Genomic DNA, 15,612 nt, shown 5'->3' with positions numbered 1-15,612 from the left:
CAGCCAGGGCATGCTTGGACTTGTGGTTCTACAACAGCTGGCCTGTCTCTGAATGAGCACAATGCATAGTGTATGTGAGTGACACAGGGAAGTCTCCATGCTGCAGACACAGAGCAGGGAGGTATAATATACTGTATTACTATACTCCTGTAGTGTAATAGGCTTCAATCTCAGAGGCTGCAGCCCGGTCTCCTAGTAACCACCCTTCTGCGGCCGGTCCCTCCCCCTCCCGTGACGTCATGGCACCGCCCCCAGGTGCCGCCGGCAGCAGCAGGTAGCAGTGGCACTCGCGGTCTCCCGGGTAACCGGCTCCTGTCAGGCCGGGGATGGGATGGAGGCCCCGGGGAGCGCAGGTTCGATGAACGGGAGGGACACCCCGCCGCCCGAGGAGGAGCCCCCGCCGGTCCGGGACAGGCTGGCCGGCATACAGAAGGGGAACAGCGTGTGCTCCCGCTCGTACTTCGTGGTGGTGATGGTGTTCGTGCATGTCTACATCCTTAATGTCATCGCGCTGCTGCTCTACGTGTACTACACCAACGGCGGCCAGCCCGAGACCGACACTCCCGGCGGCCCGGCCCCCGCACCGGCCCTGCAGCACCGACCGCGGCTCAGGCACGATGACACCGCCGGACCCTACACCTACCTGCCCCGGCTGGAGGGCATCAAGGCAAGTAGTACTGCGGGCGGCCCCAATACCCCTTCTCATCAGAGGCAGGCTCCTCACATACACAGGTACCACTTCTTATGGATGGAGGCAGGCTCAGCAACATTCCCAGGTATCCCTTACCCACTGAGGCAGCAGGCTCATCCACATACACAGGTACCACTTGCTTATGGAGGCAGGCTCAGTAATATTCCCAGGTATCCCTTACCCACTGAGGCAGCAGGCTCATCCACATACACAGGTACCACTTGCTTATGGAGGCAGGCTCAGCAACATTCCCAGGTATCCCTTACCCACTGAGGCAGCAGGCTCATCCACATACACAGGTACCACTTGCTTATGGAGGCAGGCTCAGTAATATTCCCAGGTATCCCTTACCCACTGAGGCAGCAGGCTCATCCACATACACAGGTACCACTTGCTTATGGATGGAGGCAGGCTCAGTAATATTCCCAGGTATCCCTTACCCACTGAGGCAGCAGGCTCATCCACATACACAGGTACCACTTGCTTATGGAGGCAGGCTCAGTAATATTCCCAGGTATCCCTTACCCACTGAGGCAGCAGGCTCATCCACATACACAGGTACCACTTGCTTATGGATGGAGGCAGGCTCAGTAATATTCCCAGGTATCCCTTACCCACTGAGACAGCAGGCTCATCCACATACACAGGTACCACTTGCTTATGGATGGAGGCAGGCTCAGTAATATTCCCAGGTATCCCTTACCCACTGAGGCAGCAGACCCATCCACATACACAGGTACCACTTGCTTATAGAGGCAGGCTCAGCAACATTCCCAGGTATCCCTTACCCACTGAGGCAGCAGGCTCATCCACATACACAGGTACCACTTGCTTATAGAGGCAGGCTCAGTAATATTCCTAGGTATTCCTTACCACTGAGGCAGCAGGCTCATCCACATACACAGGTACCACTTGCTTATGGAGGCAGGCTCAGTAATATTCCCAGGTATCCCTTACCCACTGAGGCAGCAGGCCCATCCACATACACAGGTACCACTTGCTTATGGAGGCAGGCTCAGTAATATTCCCAGGTATCCCTTACCCACTGAGGCAGCAGGCTCATCCACACACACAGGTACCACTTGCTTATGGAGGCAGGCTCAGTAATATTCCCAGGTATCCCTTACCCACTGAGGCAGCAGGCTCATCCACATAATCCTGTAGCTCTTACCACTGAGACAGAAGGCTCATCCACATACCCTGGTACCACTGACCACTGCGGGCAGGCTTTGCCACATACCTCTATACCCTTTTCTGCTGGAGGCAGACACCTCATACCCAGGTAACACTCCCCACTAGAGACAGGTTCTCTCACATTCCCGGGTACCATTCACCATTAGAAACAAAGAAGGGTACTCAATTAGATACGAAAAGTCAAAACATTTTCGCCTGTCCGACTTTTTGCCTCATTCGCCTGTTTCAGAGGCGAAATCATTCCATGCGCGTCCCCGCATTTCGCCTAATTCAATTGCAAAACAGGCGAAAACGGAATTAGGCGAATGAGGAACATGCGAAAAGTACTGAAAGAATTGGGGAAATCAGACTACACCCCAGAAAAAATGCACTAACATAGGGAATCAATATAGATGTGTACTAATAGCCCTAATAAAACAATTTTGTGTATTTAAGTTGTGTAAATTGCTTGCTAGTAACATCTTTGTGAAGAATAGCATTAAGCAGTATTTTTTGGTGAAAATAAGTAGTCCAGTCAAATTTGGGGTGCTTGAATATAGGTGTTAGCATATTTTTATGTCTCCAATGTGAACTTTTAAAAAACTTGAAAAATCCACCTGCTACATGCACCTGCAATCCCCAAAACACCTGACCCATACTTGCAGCCCCCCAAGAAGCCTATTTTGCTAGTTTTTATGCTTGTCTCCCCACTTTTTAAATTTTTACCCCAAAAATGACATGTCTTTTTTTGGGGTGTTCTTAGATTTTTATTTTTTTTTGTTTTGCAGATTTGTCTTTTGGGGGGGCTGTCCCAAGGGTTCTGAGTCGTTTCCCCACATTTGCACCCCAAAATAAAGATTTTGCACTTCTTTTCACCTGCTATTAATTGGAGAATCTTTTTTTTTGAGAATTCAATGCATCGAGTTTCTGCTTAGGCGAAGTCATCCTGGAATTGAATTTGGCGACATTTTTTTCAACAAGCAGGCGAAAAAGGCTTTTCACCTCTAATTGCATATGGCCCAGACTCCTCCTCATACCCGGGTACCACTCACCATTAGAGGCAGGCTCTCTCACATTCCCAGGTACCACTTACCATTAGAGGCAGGCTCTCTCACATTCCCAGGCACCACTCACCATTAGAGGCAGGCTCTCTCACATTCCCAGGCACCACTCACCATTAGAGGCAGGCTCTCTCACATTCCCAGGCACCACTCACCATTAGAGGCAGGCTCTCTCACATTCCCAGGCACCACTCACCATTAGAGGCAGGCTCTCTCACATTCCCAGGTACCACTCACCATTAGAGGCAGGCTCTCTCACATTCCCAGGCACCACTCACCATTAGAGGCAGGCTCTCTCACATTCCCAGGCACCACTCACCATTAGAGGCAGGCTCTCTCACATTCCCAGGTACCACTCACCATTAGAGGCAGGCTCTCTCACATTCCCAGGCACCACTCACCATTAGAGGCAGGCTCTCTCACATTCCCAGGCACCACTCACCATTAGAGGCAGGCTCTCTCTCATTCCCAGGTACCACTCACCATTAGAGGCAGGCTCACTCACATTCCCAAGTACCACTCACCATTAGAGGCAGGCTCTCTCACATTCCCCGGTACCACTCACCACTAAAGCCTGACACTGACTACTGAAGACTCCTACAAATACCTAGATACTACTTGTCACTGGACAGGCTACTACCAAAAAAAATAGGAACTACTTACAGATGTGTCCTGCTACATCTTTGCCGATAGTGTTACAAATGTGCGAACGCAATGCGATTACCAGCAGCAGCATACGCTGCGGTTCACACTGCGATCGCACCATGCATTCCTACGGTGGCGCGGGTGCAAAGGCAGCGCGTGTGTCTGCTCGCGGGCACATGCCTCGCATTGTAGTAGGACACATCTGTACCATTGGAGGCTTGGTCTTAAGCCGGGTACACACTAGACGATATGTCGTCCGATCCACATCAGCCAGTGTGTAACCCGCGATGCGTGCTCCTGTGTGTCATCACCTGCATGCAGGTCCGATGGGCGATATCGTCAGCGGGGGCCATTCTGCTGAATGCATCGTGCTGGGTACACCTCGTTTAGTGCAGTGGTAGCCAACCCTGGTCCTCAAGAGCTACAATTAGCTCCACCTGTGAATCTTTTCAAATGTGTTAGTTAGTAATGAATACACCTGTGCACCTGCTAGGTGGTCTGGAAAACGTGACCTGTTGGTAGCTCACGAGGACCAAGGTTGGCTATCCTTGGTTTAGTGTGTACCCAGCATTAGAAATACACGTGTACCACTGAGTACTGGAGACGGTCTCATCCATATACCCAGGTATCTCTTGCCACTAAAGACAGGCTCAACCACATACTAATTAATACCCCTTACCACTGGACGCAAGCAACTCAACATACCCAGGTGCCCCTTACCTCTGGAGACAGGCTACGGTACCCCTTACCATTGGAGTCGGGCTCCTCCATATACCCAGGTACACTAACCACTGGAGTCGGGCTCCTCCATATACCCAAGTACTACTCAACACTGGAGGCAGGCTCCTACAATTACACAGGTACCCCTTACTACTGGAGGTAGCCTAATCCACTTACCACTCACCACTAGAGACAAGCTTATCCACATACGATAATACCCCTTACCACTGGACATTAACTAACCGGCATACCCAGGTACCACTGAAGGCAGGCTCCACCTAACACTTTCCTCTGGAGACAGGCTCATTCACATACTCTGGTACCACTTACCCCTAGTGACAGGCTCCTCTACATACCCTGATACCCCTTATCACTAGACCACGGCTCCTCCACATATCCACGCACCACTAGAGGCATCCTAGTCCACATAACCAGGTAGCCCTAGAGCCTGGAGGCAGGTTCCTACAAATATCCGGATCCTCTTACTACATCCATCTACCCAGGTATCACTCACCACTAAAGACAGGCTCATAAACATTCCCTTATTTAATTCCTACCATTGCCAGCAGGCTCTTCAACGTACTCTTGGCACTACTGGAGGCAGGCTCCTACACATACCCAGGTGCCATTCACCACTAGACAGACTCCTACACATTTCTTCTTCAGGGTCCATAGGTGCCACTCACCACTAGACAGGCTCCTACACGTACCCAGGTGCCACTCACCACTAGACAGGCTCCTACACATACCCAGGTGCCACTCACCAGTAGACAGGCTCCTACATGTACCCAGGTGCCACTCGCCACTAGAGACAGGCTCCTACACGTACCCAGGTGCCACTCGCCACTAGAGACAGGCTCCTACACGTACCCAGGTGCCACTCGCCACTAGAGACAGGATCCTACACATACAGGCAGCACAGATGGTGTAATGGTTAGCATTACTGCCTCACAGCACTTAGGTCGTGGGTTAGATTCCCACTATGGCCTTAACTGTGTGGAGTTTGTATATTCTCCCTGTGCTTGCGTGGGTTTCTTTCTTTCTTTGCTTTGGTTTCCTCCCACACTTCAAAAATGAGAGAGATATATATATATCATAATCATAGATCGTAAGCTCCACTGGGGCAGGGACTGATGTGAATGGACAGATATTCTCTGTAAAACCGCTGCCCAGATACCACTCACCATTAGAGACTGGCTCGGCGACAAGGGGGACACTTGTACAGGGCCCCGAGATTTTGAGGGGCCCTGAACCCACAGACATTTTGGGAGCCCAGATCATGTGTCCCCCTTGCCTCTGCAGACAGCTACCTGCACGGCCCAGTAGTCATGACGATTGCAGTTAGTCCCAGGCCCCGGCAAACACAGGAAGGCCGGAACAGCGCAGCGAGTGTTTTGTCATGACGTCGCACAGCTGAATCAGACCAAAGAGCCGCCAGGTATGAGAGCTGCCAGAGAAGACAGAAAAATACAGGCAAGCGCAGCAGGTAAGTGTTGGTATAGGCCGGGCTCGGCTAGAGAGTCACGGGTCAGGCAGCTACAGATGAAGGGGGTGGCAGACACAGGGGCTAGGGGAGATGTGCCAGGGGCAGGGGAAGAGGGGCACATGTGCCAGGGGCTGGGGCTGTGTGTGACGCACTGGGGAAGAGTGGTGCGTGACACAGGGTCTGTGGGAAGAGTGGTGCGTGACACAGGGTCTGGGAAGTGTGTGTGTCTGTCTGTCTGCGATGAGGACTAGGAGAGTATAGGGGGCAGTGGCGGGCTGGGCCGGGGGGCAGGGTGCCATGTGCCCCCCGGGCCGCAGCGTCATGCAGGCCGTCTGTGTCACTGTGACACAGACTGCACCGCGTGTGTAGCGCTGACCGGGTCTCGCGCATGCGCACGACGGAGCCGGATCAGTCGTGTGCATGCTCTGTGGGGACCATTGACCCGGTTGCGAGCGCATCGGCGCTTGCGACCGGGTCTGAATGAGACCCAGTGTCCCTCAGTGATTTCTTACACCATGATACATAAGATACCAGCATTGTATGTGTAACACACCTGAGTAATGGGCTTATCCTCCAGCAATCTCAGCAGGCTGCACATAGTGTCCTCATTAGTGATGTCTTATACCATGATACATAAGATACCAGCATTGTATGTGTAATACACCTGAGTGATAGGCTTATCCTCCAGCAATCTCAGCAGGCTGCACATAGTGTCCTCATTAGTGATGTCTTATACCATGATACATAAGATACCAGCATTGTATGTGTAATACACCTGAGTGATAGGCTTATCCTCCAGCAATCTCAGCAGGCTGCACATAGTGTCCCTCATTAGTGATGTCTTATACCATGATACATAAGATACCAGCATTGTATGTGTAATACACCTGAGTGATAGGCTTATCCTCCAGCAATCTCAGCAGGCTGCACATAGTGTCCTCATTAGTGATTTCCTATACCATGATACATAAGATACCAGCATTGTATGTGTAATACACCTGAGTGATAGGCTTATCCTCCAGCAATCTCAGCAGGCTGCACATAGTGTCCTCATTAGTGATGTCTTATACCATGATACATAAGATGCCAGCATTGTATGTGTAATACACCTGAGTGATAGGCTTATCCTCCAGCAATCTCAGCAGGCTGCACATAGTGTCCCTCATTAGTGATGTCTTATACCATGATACATAAGATACCAGCATTGTATGTGTAATACACCTGAGTGATAGGCTTATCCTCCAGCAATCTCAGCAGGCTGCACATAGTGTCCTCATTAGTGATGTCTTATACCATGATACATAAGATACCAGCATTGTATGTGTAATACACCTGAGTGATAGGCTTATCCTCCAGCAATCTCAGCAGGCTGCACATAGTGTCCTCATTAGTGATGTCTTATACCATGATACATAAGATACCAGCATTGTATGTGTAATACACCTGAGTGATAGGCTTATCCTCCAGCAATCTCAGCAGGCTGCACATAGTGTCCTCATTAGTGATGTCTTATACCATGATACATAAGATACCAGCATTGTATGTGTAATACACCTGAGTGATAGGCTTATCCTCCAGCAATCTCAGCAGGCTGCACATAGTGTCCCTCATTAGTGATGTCTTATACCATGATACATAAGATACCAGCATTGTATGTGTAATACACCTGAGTGATAGGCTTATCCTCCAGCAATCTCAGCAGGCTGCACATAGTGTCCTCATTAGTGATGTCTTATACCATGATACATAAGATACCAGCATTGTATGTGTAATACACCTGAGTGATAGGCTTATCCTCCAGCAATCTCAGCAGGCTACACATAGTGGCCCTCATTCAGAGGCGCTCGTTCTGAATGAGGGCGGCCGCTTGTATGTTTTAGTGCGGCCTCCTGGTCCGTAGCTAAGCTGTAGGTTACCACCCACAGCTTTAGTAACTGACCAGGTTGATGGTCGCGATGGTCTTGTGACGAGACCCTAAGGTTGGGTTTCGGCAACCGCAAGCCCCAGGGAACTTCCTGCTCTGATCGAGCAGGAAGCTCCCCACTGACATCACTGCTGATGTCAGAGCGGCCGCCCACAAAACGTCACGGAACGCCTCCGTTTGTGTAGCCACCCCCCCCGCTCCGCCTACAAAACGGGGCGAGCTGTCGATCAACATCGACAGCCGCCCCTTTTGTAGTGGGCTCCGGAGCGAGAGAATTTCTCTCTCGCTCCGGGGCTTGCGCATGCGCAGTGCGTCCGCAGGGCCTTAACATCGACCCGGTTGCGAGTGCTCAGCGCTTGCGACCGGGTCTGAATTAGGGCCAGTGTCCCTCATTAGTGATTTCCTATACCATGATACATAAGATACCAGCATTGTATGTGTAACACACCTGAGTGATAGGCTTATCCTCCAGCAATCTCAGCAGGCTGCACATAGTGGACCTCATTCAAACCCGCTCGCAAGCGCTGAGCGCTCACAAGCGGGTCGATGTTTAGGCCCTGCGCACGAGTAGCCGCCGCACTGCGCGTGCGCAAGCCCGGAGCGAGAGAAATTCTCTTGCTCCGCAGCTCACTACAAAAGGGGCGGCTGTCGATGGTGATCGACAGCTCGACCCGTTTTGTAGGCGTGGCGGGGGGGGGGTGGTTTCACAAACAGAGGCGTTCCTTAAGGAACACCTGCCGTTTTGTGGGCGGCCGCACTGACATCAGCAGTGATGTCAGTGGGGAGCTTCCTGCTTGATCAGATCAGGAAGCTCCCTGGGGCTTGCGGTGAGACCCAACCTTAGGGTCTCATCGCAAGCCCCGATGGTTGCGATGGTCTTGACCATCGCAACCATCAACCTGGTCGGTCGCTAAAGCTGTGGGTGGAAACCCACAGCTTAGCTAGCGACCAGGAGGCCGCACTTCAAAAGCCAAGTGGCCGCCCTCATACAGAGCGACCGCTCGCATTTTGCGAGCGCCTCTGAATGAGGGCCAGTGTCCCAATACCCAATTATTTATGAAATCTCACATTTTATCGTTGCCTTTCAGTCGTTATGAACAAGTATCAACAATGTGACTTTCCTGCAGCCTCACATATAAGTGTATTATGATCTGAGTTTCTCCTGGTTAAACTATTATTACTGTTAGCATGACTTTCACACAACGGGGAATTTACATCCTTATTCTGATCTTGCCTTAATCTTCGCATTCTGCACCGTTTTCTAATTCCCCTGGAAGAATGTGGCTTAACCTTCTGTGACTTCTGTGTTTCAAATACCAGTCGTATAATCTGTCACAGCCCCCTTAAGCCAACATTGGGTACTAGTCTATAATTCATTATGGGCAAGGTTTTGTTCACGTGAACATTCTTTACAAAACCATTACATCAAGCGCAGGTATTTGTGATTTATGTTATCCTTAGTGTAAAATAGGGTAACTGGGATAGACCCCTGGATACCAGCAGCTGATCATCACTAATGTGAGCGCAGGTTCTCATAAACTTATTTGTAAAACAGATACAGAGCTAGCTTTTTAGTCATAATTATAACATGGACAGTCTGTATTTCCGACCAAAGTTTGCAATATAACAAGGATGGCATAGATTTTGGAAACAGATATTCGGTGTTAATTCAGGCATATAAAGGAGTTTCCAAATCTGTATGGCAGCATCTTGTGATGTGTTCTGTATGTACGTAACCCTATATGTACTAATCTATCCTTCTTTCAGGTCGGGCACAGGCAGAAGATAGAGCTGGTTCACAACAAAATGCACGATATGAAAACTCTAAGTCTAAAGCCTCTTCTGTTCGGTAAGAGATTTGCTCCCTGCGCCCAGGGTATTTTCAGTGTTAAAAAGCTGGCGTTAGGGAACGTAATCGTCTTAATGCCTCAGCCAGCCTCTGCACTTTTATTAAAATGGAACATAGAAAGGGTGGACTGATCATCTAATTGGTCAGCAAACCAGATGCTGTATAATCCTGTTTATATATGGGAAAGGGGTCACAGGAAACAGATCAGCCGTAACCTTGTGCTTTTACTAATATCACTCTGCCTCCCTGCGTGGTCTTTGCCACATAGCAGATCCTATTCACGTCCTTACATTTTCTGTGCATGAAGTAACCCTGCAACACGTCTTCTATAATAGTTAAATATTTATTTGCACATATAAAAAGTAGGGGTTTCCCCGAATACTTCTCCACGACAAGTGTCCCATTTAGGCCCGTATTCAATTTGAGCAGAGCCGCGTTAACGCCGACATCGCGTGTTTTGTAGGCGTTAAAGTATCGCGCGCGTGCCCGCTTTACCCCGTATTCAATTTGAAAGTACGCATTAACGGGATCCGGTGATACTTTAACAAGCGGAAAGTACTGTAATTTTTGGGGAAATCAGCCTGTCACCCCCCCAAATGATGCTCTGACATGGAGGTTCACTATGGTACCCCCCGATTTGGCTTGCTGAAGGTATTTGGTGTTTTTAAATGGGCACAATAACTTATCCTAGCAAATTTGGGATACTTGAAAATGGGGGTCAGCATATTTTAAAGTTGCTAAAGTGAAGTTGAAAAATCATGAAACATCCACCTGTCGCAAGCCCCTGCAATGAAATAAACACCTGGGTCATACTTGGGGACCCCCCCGAGAGTCAAGTTCGCTAGTTTTTAACTTTGTACCCCAACATTTTTTTTTTCGCCCCCTTTTTCAGAGTAAATGTTTGGGGTGTCCTTAAGTGTTTTTTAAGATTTTTTTTAACACAGATTACCTTTGGGGGGCTGTCTGAAGGTTTCAGGGGGGTTACCCAAACGTTGCACCCCAAAAGCCCAATTCTGTGCATTTCTCCGCCTGCTATTCATAGGCGATACTTTACCGCCTATTACATTGCATTGACTTTCTGCCTACGCGGTAAGTCTTTCAAATTGAATACGGAGGAAAACGGACCTTAGTGTTTTTTTGCCCTGTGGGTCTGATTCAGTACAGATCGCAGCTGTGAATTCATACGGAACGCACCGGCGAAAATATGCTAATGCTTGCCAAAACTCAGCCGGCGTAAAGACGTCCACTGCTCGCTCACTCACTCCTCGATGGATTCCTCTGTGTGTCCGTAATCGCACTGTGCGATCACTGCGTACGCACAGTGCGGCTTATTCACATGCGCGATGGCTACCAATCGCTCGATGTGCGTCCGTGGTTGCACTTGTGATCGGTGCTGAATCAGGCCCTGTGACTTAATCCTGTCAATATAGGTCACTATTGTGCAAGCCACTAATTACCAACAAGTCATTCATGGAGATTATATAGCATAAAATATTGAAACCTTGTATATTCTATTCTTTTCTGGCTCCTTGGTAGACGTGCCTTAAATATAATTTGACGTTATAATGACTTCTTTTTTTTTTTGCCAAGCAATAGGTTTGTAATAGATTTTTTTTTAAATCAGTGCAGCTCTGAGAAAACCAAATATTAGCACAATTCAGTGCGATACTGCATTTAAAGACGGCCACAGAAATGAAAACCTCACCTCTGGATCTAGTAACAATGTTCTAATGTATGAAGTGATCATTCAGAAACTTGTTTTAGAAAAAAAAAAAAAATTTATTTGGGTGTGTATGTACTGTAATTGAAAATGTATCCAATGCTATAAAGTTGAAAATATGTTGAATTTATGGACAGCCGTGTGCAAGAGGGAAATAAAATTTCCAACGTAAGGTGATATGCAGTTACAGCACGTTGAATTGGAAATACATGGAATTCAGGATTGCCATTGACCCACTTCCATGACAGTGCCCATACACACTGCACACATATTCCTAGCCAGTTAGGTTGTTTTTAAGTGTAGATGTCTGCAAACTGCAATGTGTATGGGCCCAATAATGTATCCAATTGATATTCTAGTTTAGGACTACTGGCAAATTCCAGTCGGACATCGATGGCCTCTCATCCTGCATTTGGTCACTGTCTGGCCGTGCTAACTACGCCCTCTATAGGTTGACCTGAGTAATGAATGGATAGTTCTCTAAAAATGTTCTACCAGTCATTTATGGCTTGTTGTATTGCTATCCTTTTACCTTTTACAGAGATCCCAACTATATACAGTACTATGTACAGTCTTCCTAGGAGCCCTTTTGCCCTTCATTGCAGGCTTAGTTGGTTCCTTCTGTTCCATAGCCCCTGTTCCATCTATGATCGGCATCTGTGATGCTTCCATTTCTTTACAGCGAAGTGCAGGTTCTTGTTCCTTTTCTGCCAGGCGTAGGCGTTATTCACCACCATCTTGTCGTCCCGTACGTCTCCGCCGATGACATAAGTGCCCGTGCGGGTCCCACGCATGATGTTCTGCACACACGTGGCGTCCAAGTCCAGCCACTGCTGAAGCCGGGGAAAGATGTCCACCTTGGGCAGCGGGCCGTGTTTTAAAACGTCCACCTTGGAATCCATGTCAAAGTCCGAAACGGAAGACGAAGTCGTGTTTTTCTTTGTGATACGGACTTTAGCAACTACAGAAATAAAATAAAAGCACAGTTAATACAGTATTTATTACCTGTACTAGTGTTCATTCTAGCACCCTGCACCTGTCACAACCCGTGCAGTTCATCTTTTCTGCCTGGGGTGTCGCTCTCTGCTCTGGTGCTTCTAGCACACTCTGCTAATGTAACAGCGATACAGACCAGAGTGTATTAGAAGCACCAGAGCTGAGAGCGGCACCCCAGGTAGGAAATGGGAACTGACAGTTGCAGGGTGCTAGAATGAACACTACTGTACTTCCTATAAGTAAATTATTTGTTTATAGTTGCTGCAATTTACAAACACAAGCTGGGTACACATTATTCAATCGGGCATCCAGTGCATCGTCCCATCTGCTGGGCAGCACAGCAGATGGGTGATGATTTACGCCATGCTGCTAAATGTACCGTGGAGCAATACATTGGGCCATCGGACACAGCTTTGTGCAGTGTGTATGGACGGTGTGATGTATATCGTTACATCTAGTCTTCATTCTAGCACCCTGCATTTATCGCAACCCTTGCAGTTCCTCTTTCCTGCCTGGGGTGTCACTATGCTCTGATGCCTCTTGCACACTTTGGTTTATATCTCAGCAGTTTGTCACATCAGCTGAGTGTGCTAGAAGCACCACAACAGAGCGTGTGACACCCCAGGCAGGAAAGAAGAACTGCAAGGTTTGTCATAGGTGCAGGGTGCTAGAATGAAAACTAAACATTGTGTCATCCTGATGGCTGGGTACCACATTGTGTATTGGGTACCCAGCCTAGCTAGTGATAGACAATAATGTATCCACTTGTGTAATTGGCATGTCCTTTAAGCTGGGTCCACACTGGAGCAATGTGTACCAGGAGGATATCGACATATCGTATCTGCGGTGCACGTCAGAGCAATGTAATAAAGGATGGAATGACCCCTTATTCTGTCCTTCATTACCTTGCATGGTGCCGTATGCGATATCGTCCAGTTGGCCATGCAACATGGCCGACCAGAAGATATCGTTAACGACCACGGGAGCGAGGAGATTGGCCGTACACACCGAACGGTATGACGATCCGATTCGGCCGGAAACTACATGTTGGGTCGATATCGCTCCAGTGTGTACCCAACTTTAGGCTTCCATGCGATTTATTTAGGGTGTGGCAATTCGTGGCTCTGCAAGTACCAACAGGCTGGCTTGCAGTGCATTATTTATTACCAGTTATTTATATAGCGCACACATATTCCGCAGCGCTTTACATAGAGTATCTAACCATTCACATCAGTCCCTGCCCCAGTGGAGATTACAATCTATATTCCCTACCACATGCTCACAAACATACACACTATGGTCAATTTTGTTGGGAGCCAATTAACCTACCAGTATATTTTTGGAGTGTGGGAGGAAACCGGAGTACCCGGAGGAAACCCACGCAAGCACAGGGAGAATATACAAACTCCACACAGTTAGAGCCATAGTGGGAATTGAACCCATGACCTCAGGGCTGTGAGGCAGTAACGCTAACCACTGCACCGTCTGTGCATGCTTGTGCCAGTAGTTCTACAACGCCTGGAGAGCGACAGAAGCCTGATCTAGATAAACGCAGTCTGCTTCAGCCTTCTGCCTTTTATGTAGATACTGATCCTGTTGCAGTGTCTTGTAACTTGCACCACAATACTTGTACAACAGACTATATATAATTCATTCTAGCTATAGTCGTGCTTTCGCTGTTACTGTCTATGCAGCCGCTGCTTCTCGCGTCTTCCCAAGGCAAGTGAATCCACAGCTCGCCATACCTTTTAAGGAGCTACACTTCGAGCAAACAGTTTTAAAAAGCTGACTTTAAACATCTCAGAAATGTTTTGAGATCAGTTCACCTGCTCTTCAGATTGTAGATGCTTCCAGTAATCTGAAAGAAACCAGAATGGCTAAGAGCCTCCTCGCTTTACATCTAAACCTGCCCCGGGGCCAGGAGAACACAATTGTTTTATCAAAATTAATTTCCAATAGAGCTACATTTAATCCAGGAGCATACATACTGCTTGGTAGAGCATAAATTATGATTTAACAGTGTTATCTAATATATTTAATAATGTGGGAGGGATCTAACATATATTGCCCCCCTAAATAAAATCCTCTCTATTCTGTAATAAAACAGCGCCATCCTCTGGGCAATTCATCATGAAAAATGGGCTGTAACTTGCAAGCAAATCATCACCAAAGCACCAAAATTAAAGCTACAGAGTTTTTTTGATTAAGTATTTGTCTTCCAAACATGGTTATTGAAAGTTTGTGAAGTGCCCCTCTTCCATTAGCCCAGAGTGTCCCAAACTCTGCCATTATAGTGCAGGTTTTAAGGATATCCGTGCTTGACCAAAGGTGACTTAAGTAGTACCTCAGTCAATTTGATTTTAACCATCTGGACTCAAACATGGATATCCTTAAAACCAGTACTGCAGTGGCAGAGTTTGGGGGACTCTGCGTTAGAAAAAAAAACTTAGATTACCCTTGAAATTTCTCATGAAACTCATCTTAAACATTTTTATTGGCAAAATTGGTTATGAAAAATTCAGCAACAAGTCCTTGTTTAAATTTTTTTTTTTATTATATATATATATATAATATGTGTGTGTGTGTATATATATATATATATATATATTAAAATTTTTAGTGTTTTACTTGTTCTTCGAGACTATTAAACACACTTTGTCGCTTGTAGCAAAACCATCTATAATTGTCCTTACATTAAAAAAATCATTGGCTCGGTATCGTGGTTTTCAGGAGTACACCGTTCCCCCTTCACACCAAAGCGATTCTGCTGTCAACATGCCACGCTCTGATGTGACGAGAAACAGCCTTCCCCAGTCACTGCTATTATGTTACGCTGACTGAGTGTATCATCGATTTAGAACACTGTGGTTTCTTGGCGTTCTAAAATACTCATCCGACACTCCTCTAATTTGTGCTCGCTAGTTTGCGTTGCGTGTTTTTATTTGCTTTCAGTCATTACGGGGACAGGCGAGGCAAATACTCGGAACTAATCTAAAACAAAGTGACCCAGATATGCTGGTCTTTCGTGATTATTTATAGAATGATAAATGACCCCTGGTTGGATGTTGAAGTGGAACAGGCCTTTAACTGCTTATCTTAGCCCAGGCGTGGAGAAATAATGTAGAATCCATAAGCCAGGAAAGACACGTGACCACTGACATCTATAATAATGGCTCCCAAAAGATAGGTTCCAGCTGTCATTTATTTAGGCACATCGGCTGCCTGGCTCCTGCGAATTACACAGCCTTGTTTCAGCAATTTTTCCACATGAGAGGTTAGAAGTGTTGTTATGCATAACTGCGATGTATATAGAACTATGTATACCTTTATATGTGTTAATACTGATG

The 15,612-nt window shown here is 47.5% G+C and overlaps 1 protein-coding gene across 1 annotated transcript in view; it reads left to right on the top strand.

Annotated features, from left to right (window-relative positions):
- Positions 1–267: 267 nt before the first annotated feature.
- The window catches only part of P4HTM (prolyl 4-hydroxylase, transmembrane), a 41,071-nt gene continuing 25,726 nt past the window's right edge, over positions 268–15,612 (top strand). The window contains exons 1-2 of the mRNA XM_088453982.1: positions 268–667; positions 9,468–9,549. Coding sequence (XP_088310108.1) covers positions 332–667; positions 9,468–9,549 — 418 coding nt within the window. The 5' untranslated portion in view covers positions 268–331. The remainder of the gene's footprint in view (positions 668–9,467; positions 9,550–15,612) is intronic.

This window comes from Taudactylus pleione, unplaced genomic scaffold (assembly GCF_031769625.1).
Source record: "Taudactylus pleione unplaced genomic scaffold, aTauple2 ptg000607l, whole genome shotgun sequence".
Taxonomy (NCBI): domain Eukaryota; kingdom Metazoa; phylum Chordata; class Amphibia; order Anura; family Myobatrachidae; genus Taudactylus; species Taudactylus pleione.
Note: the sequence above shows the minus strand (reverse complement) of the source record. Positions and strands in the feature narration are given on the sequence as shown.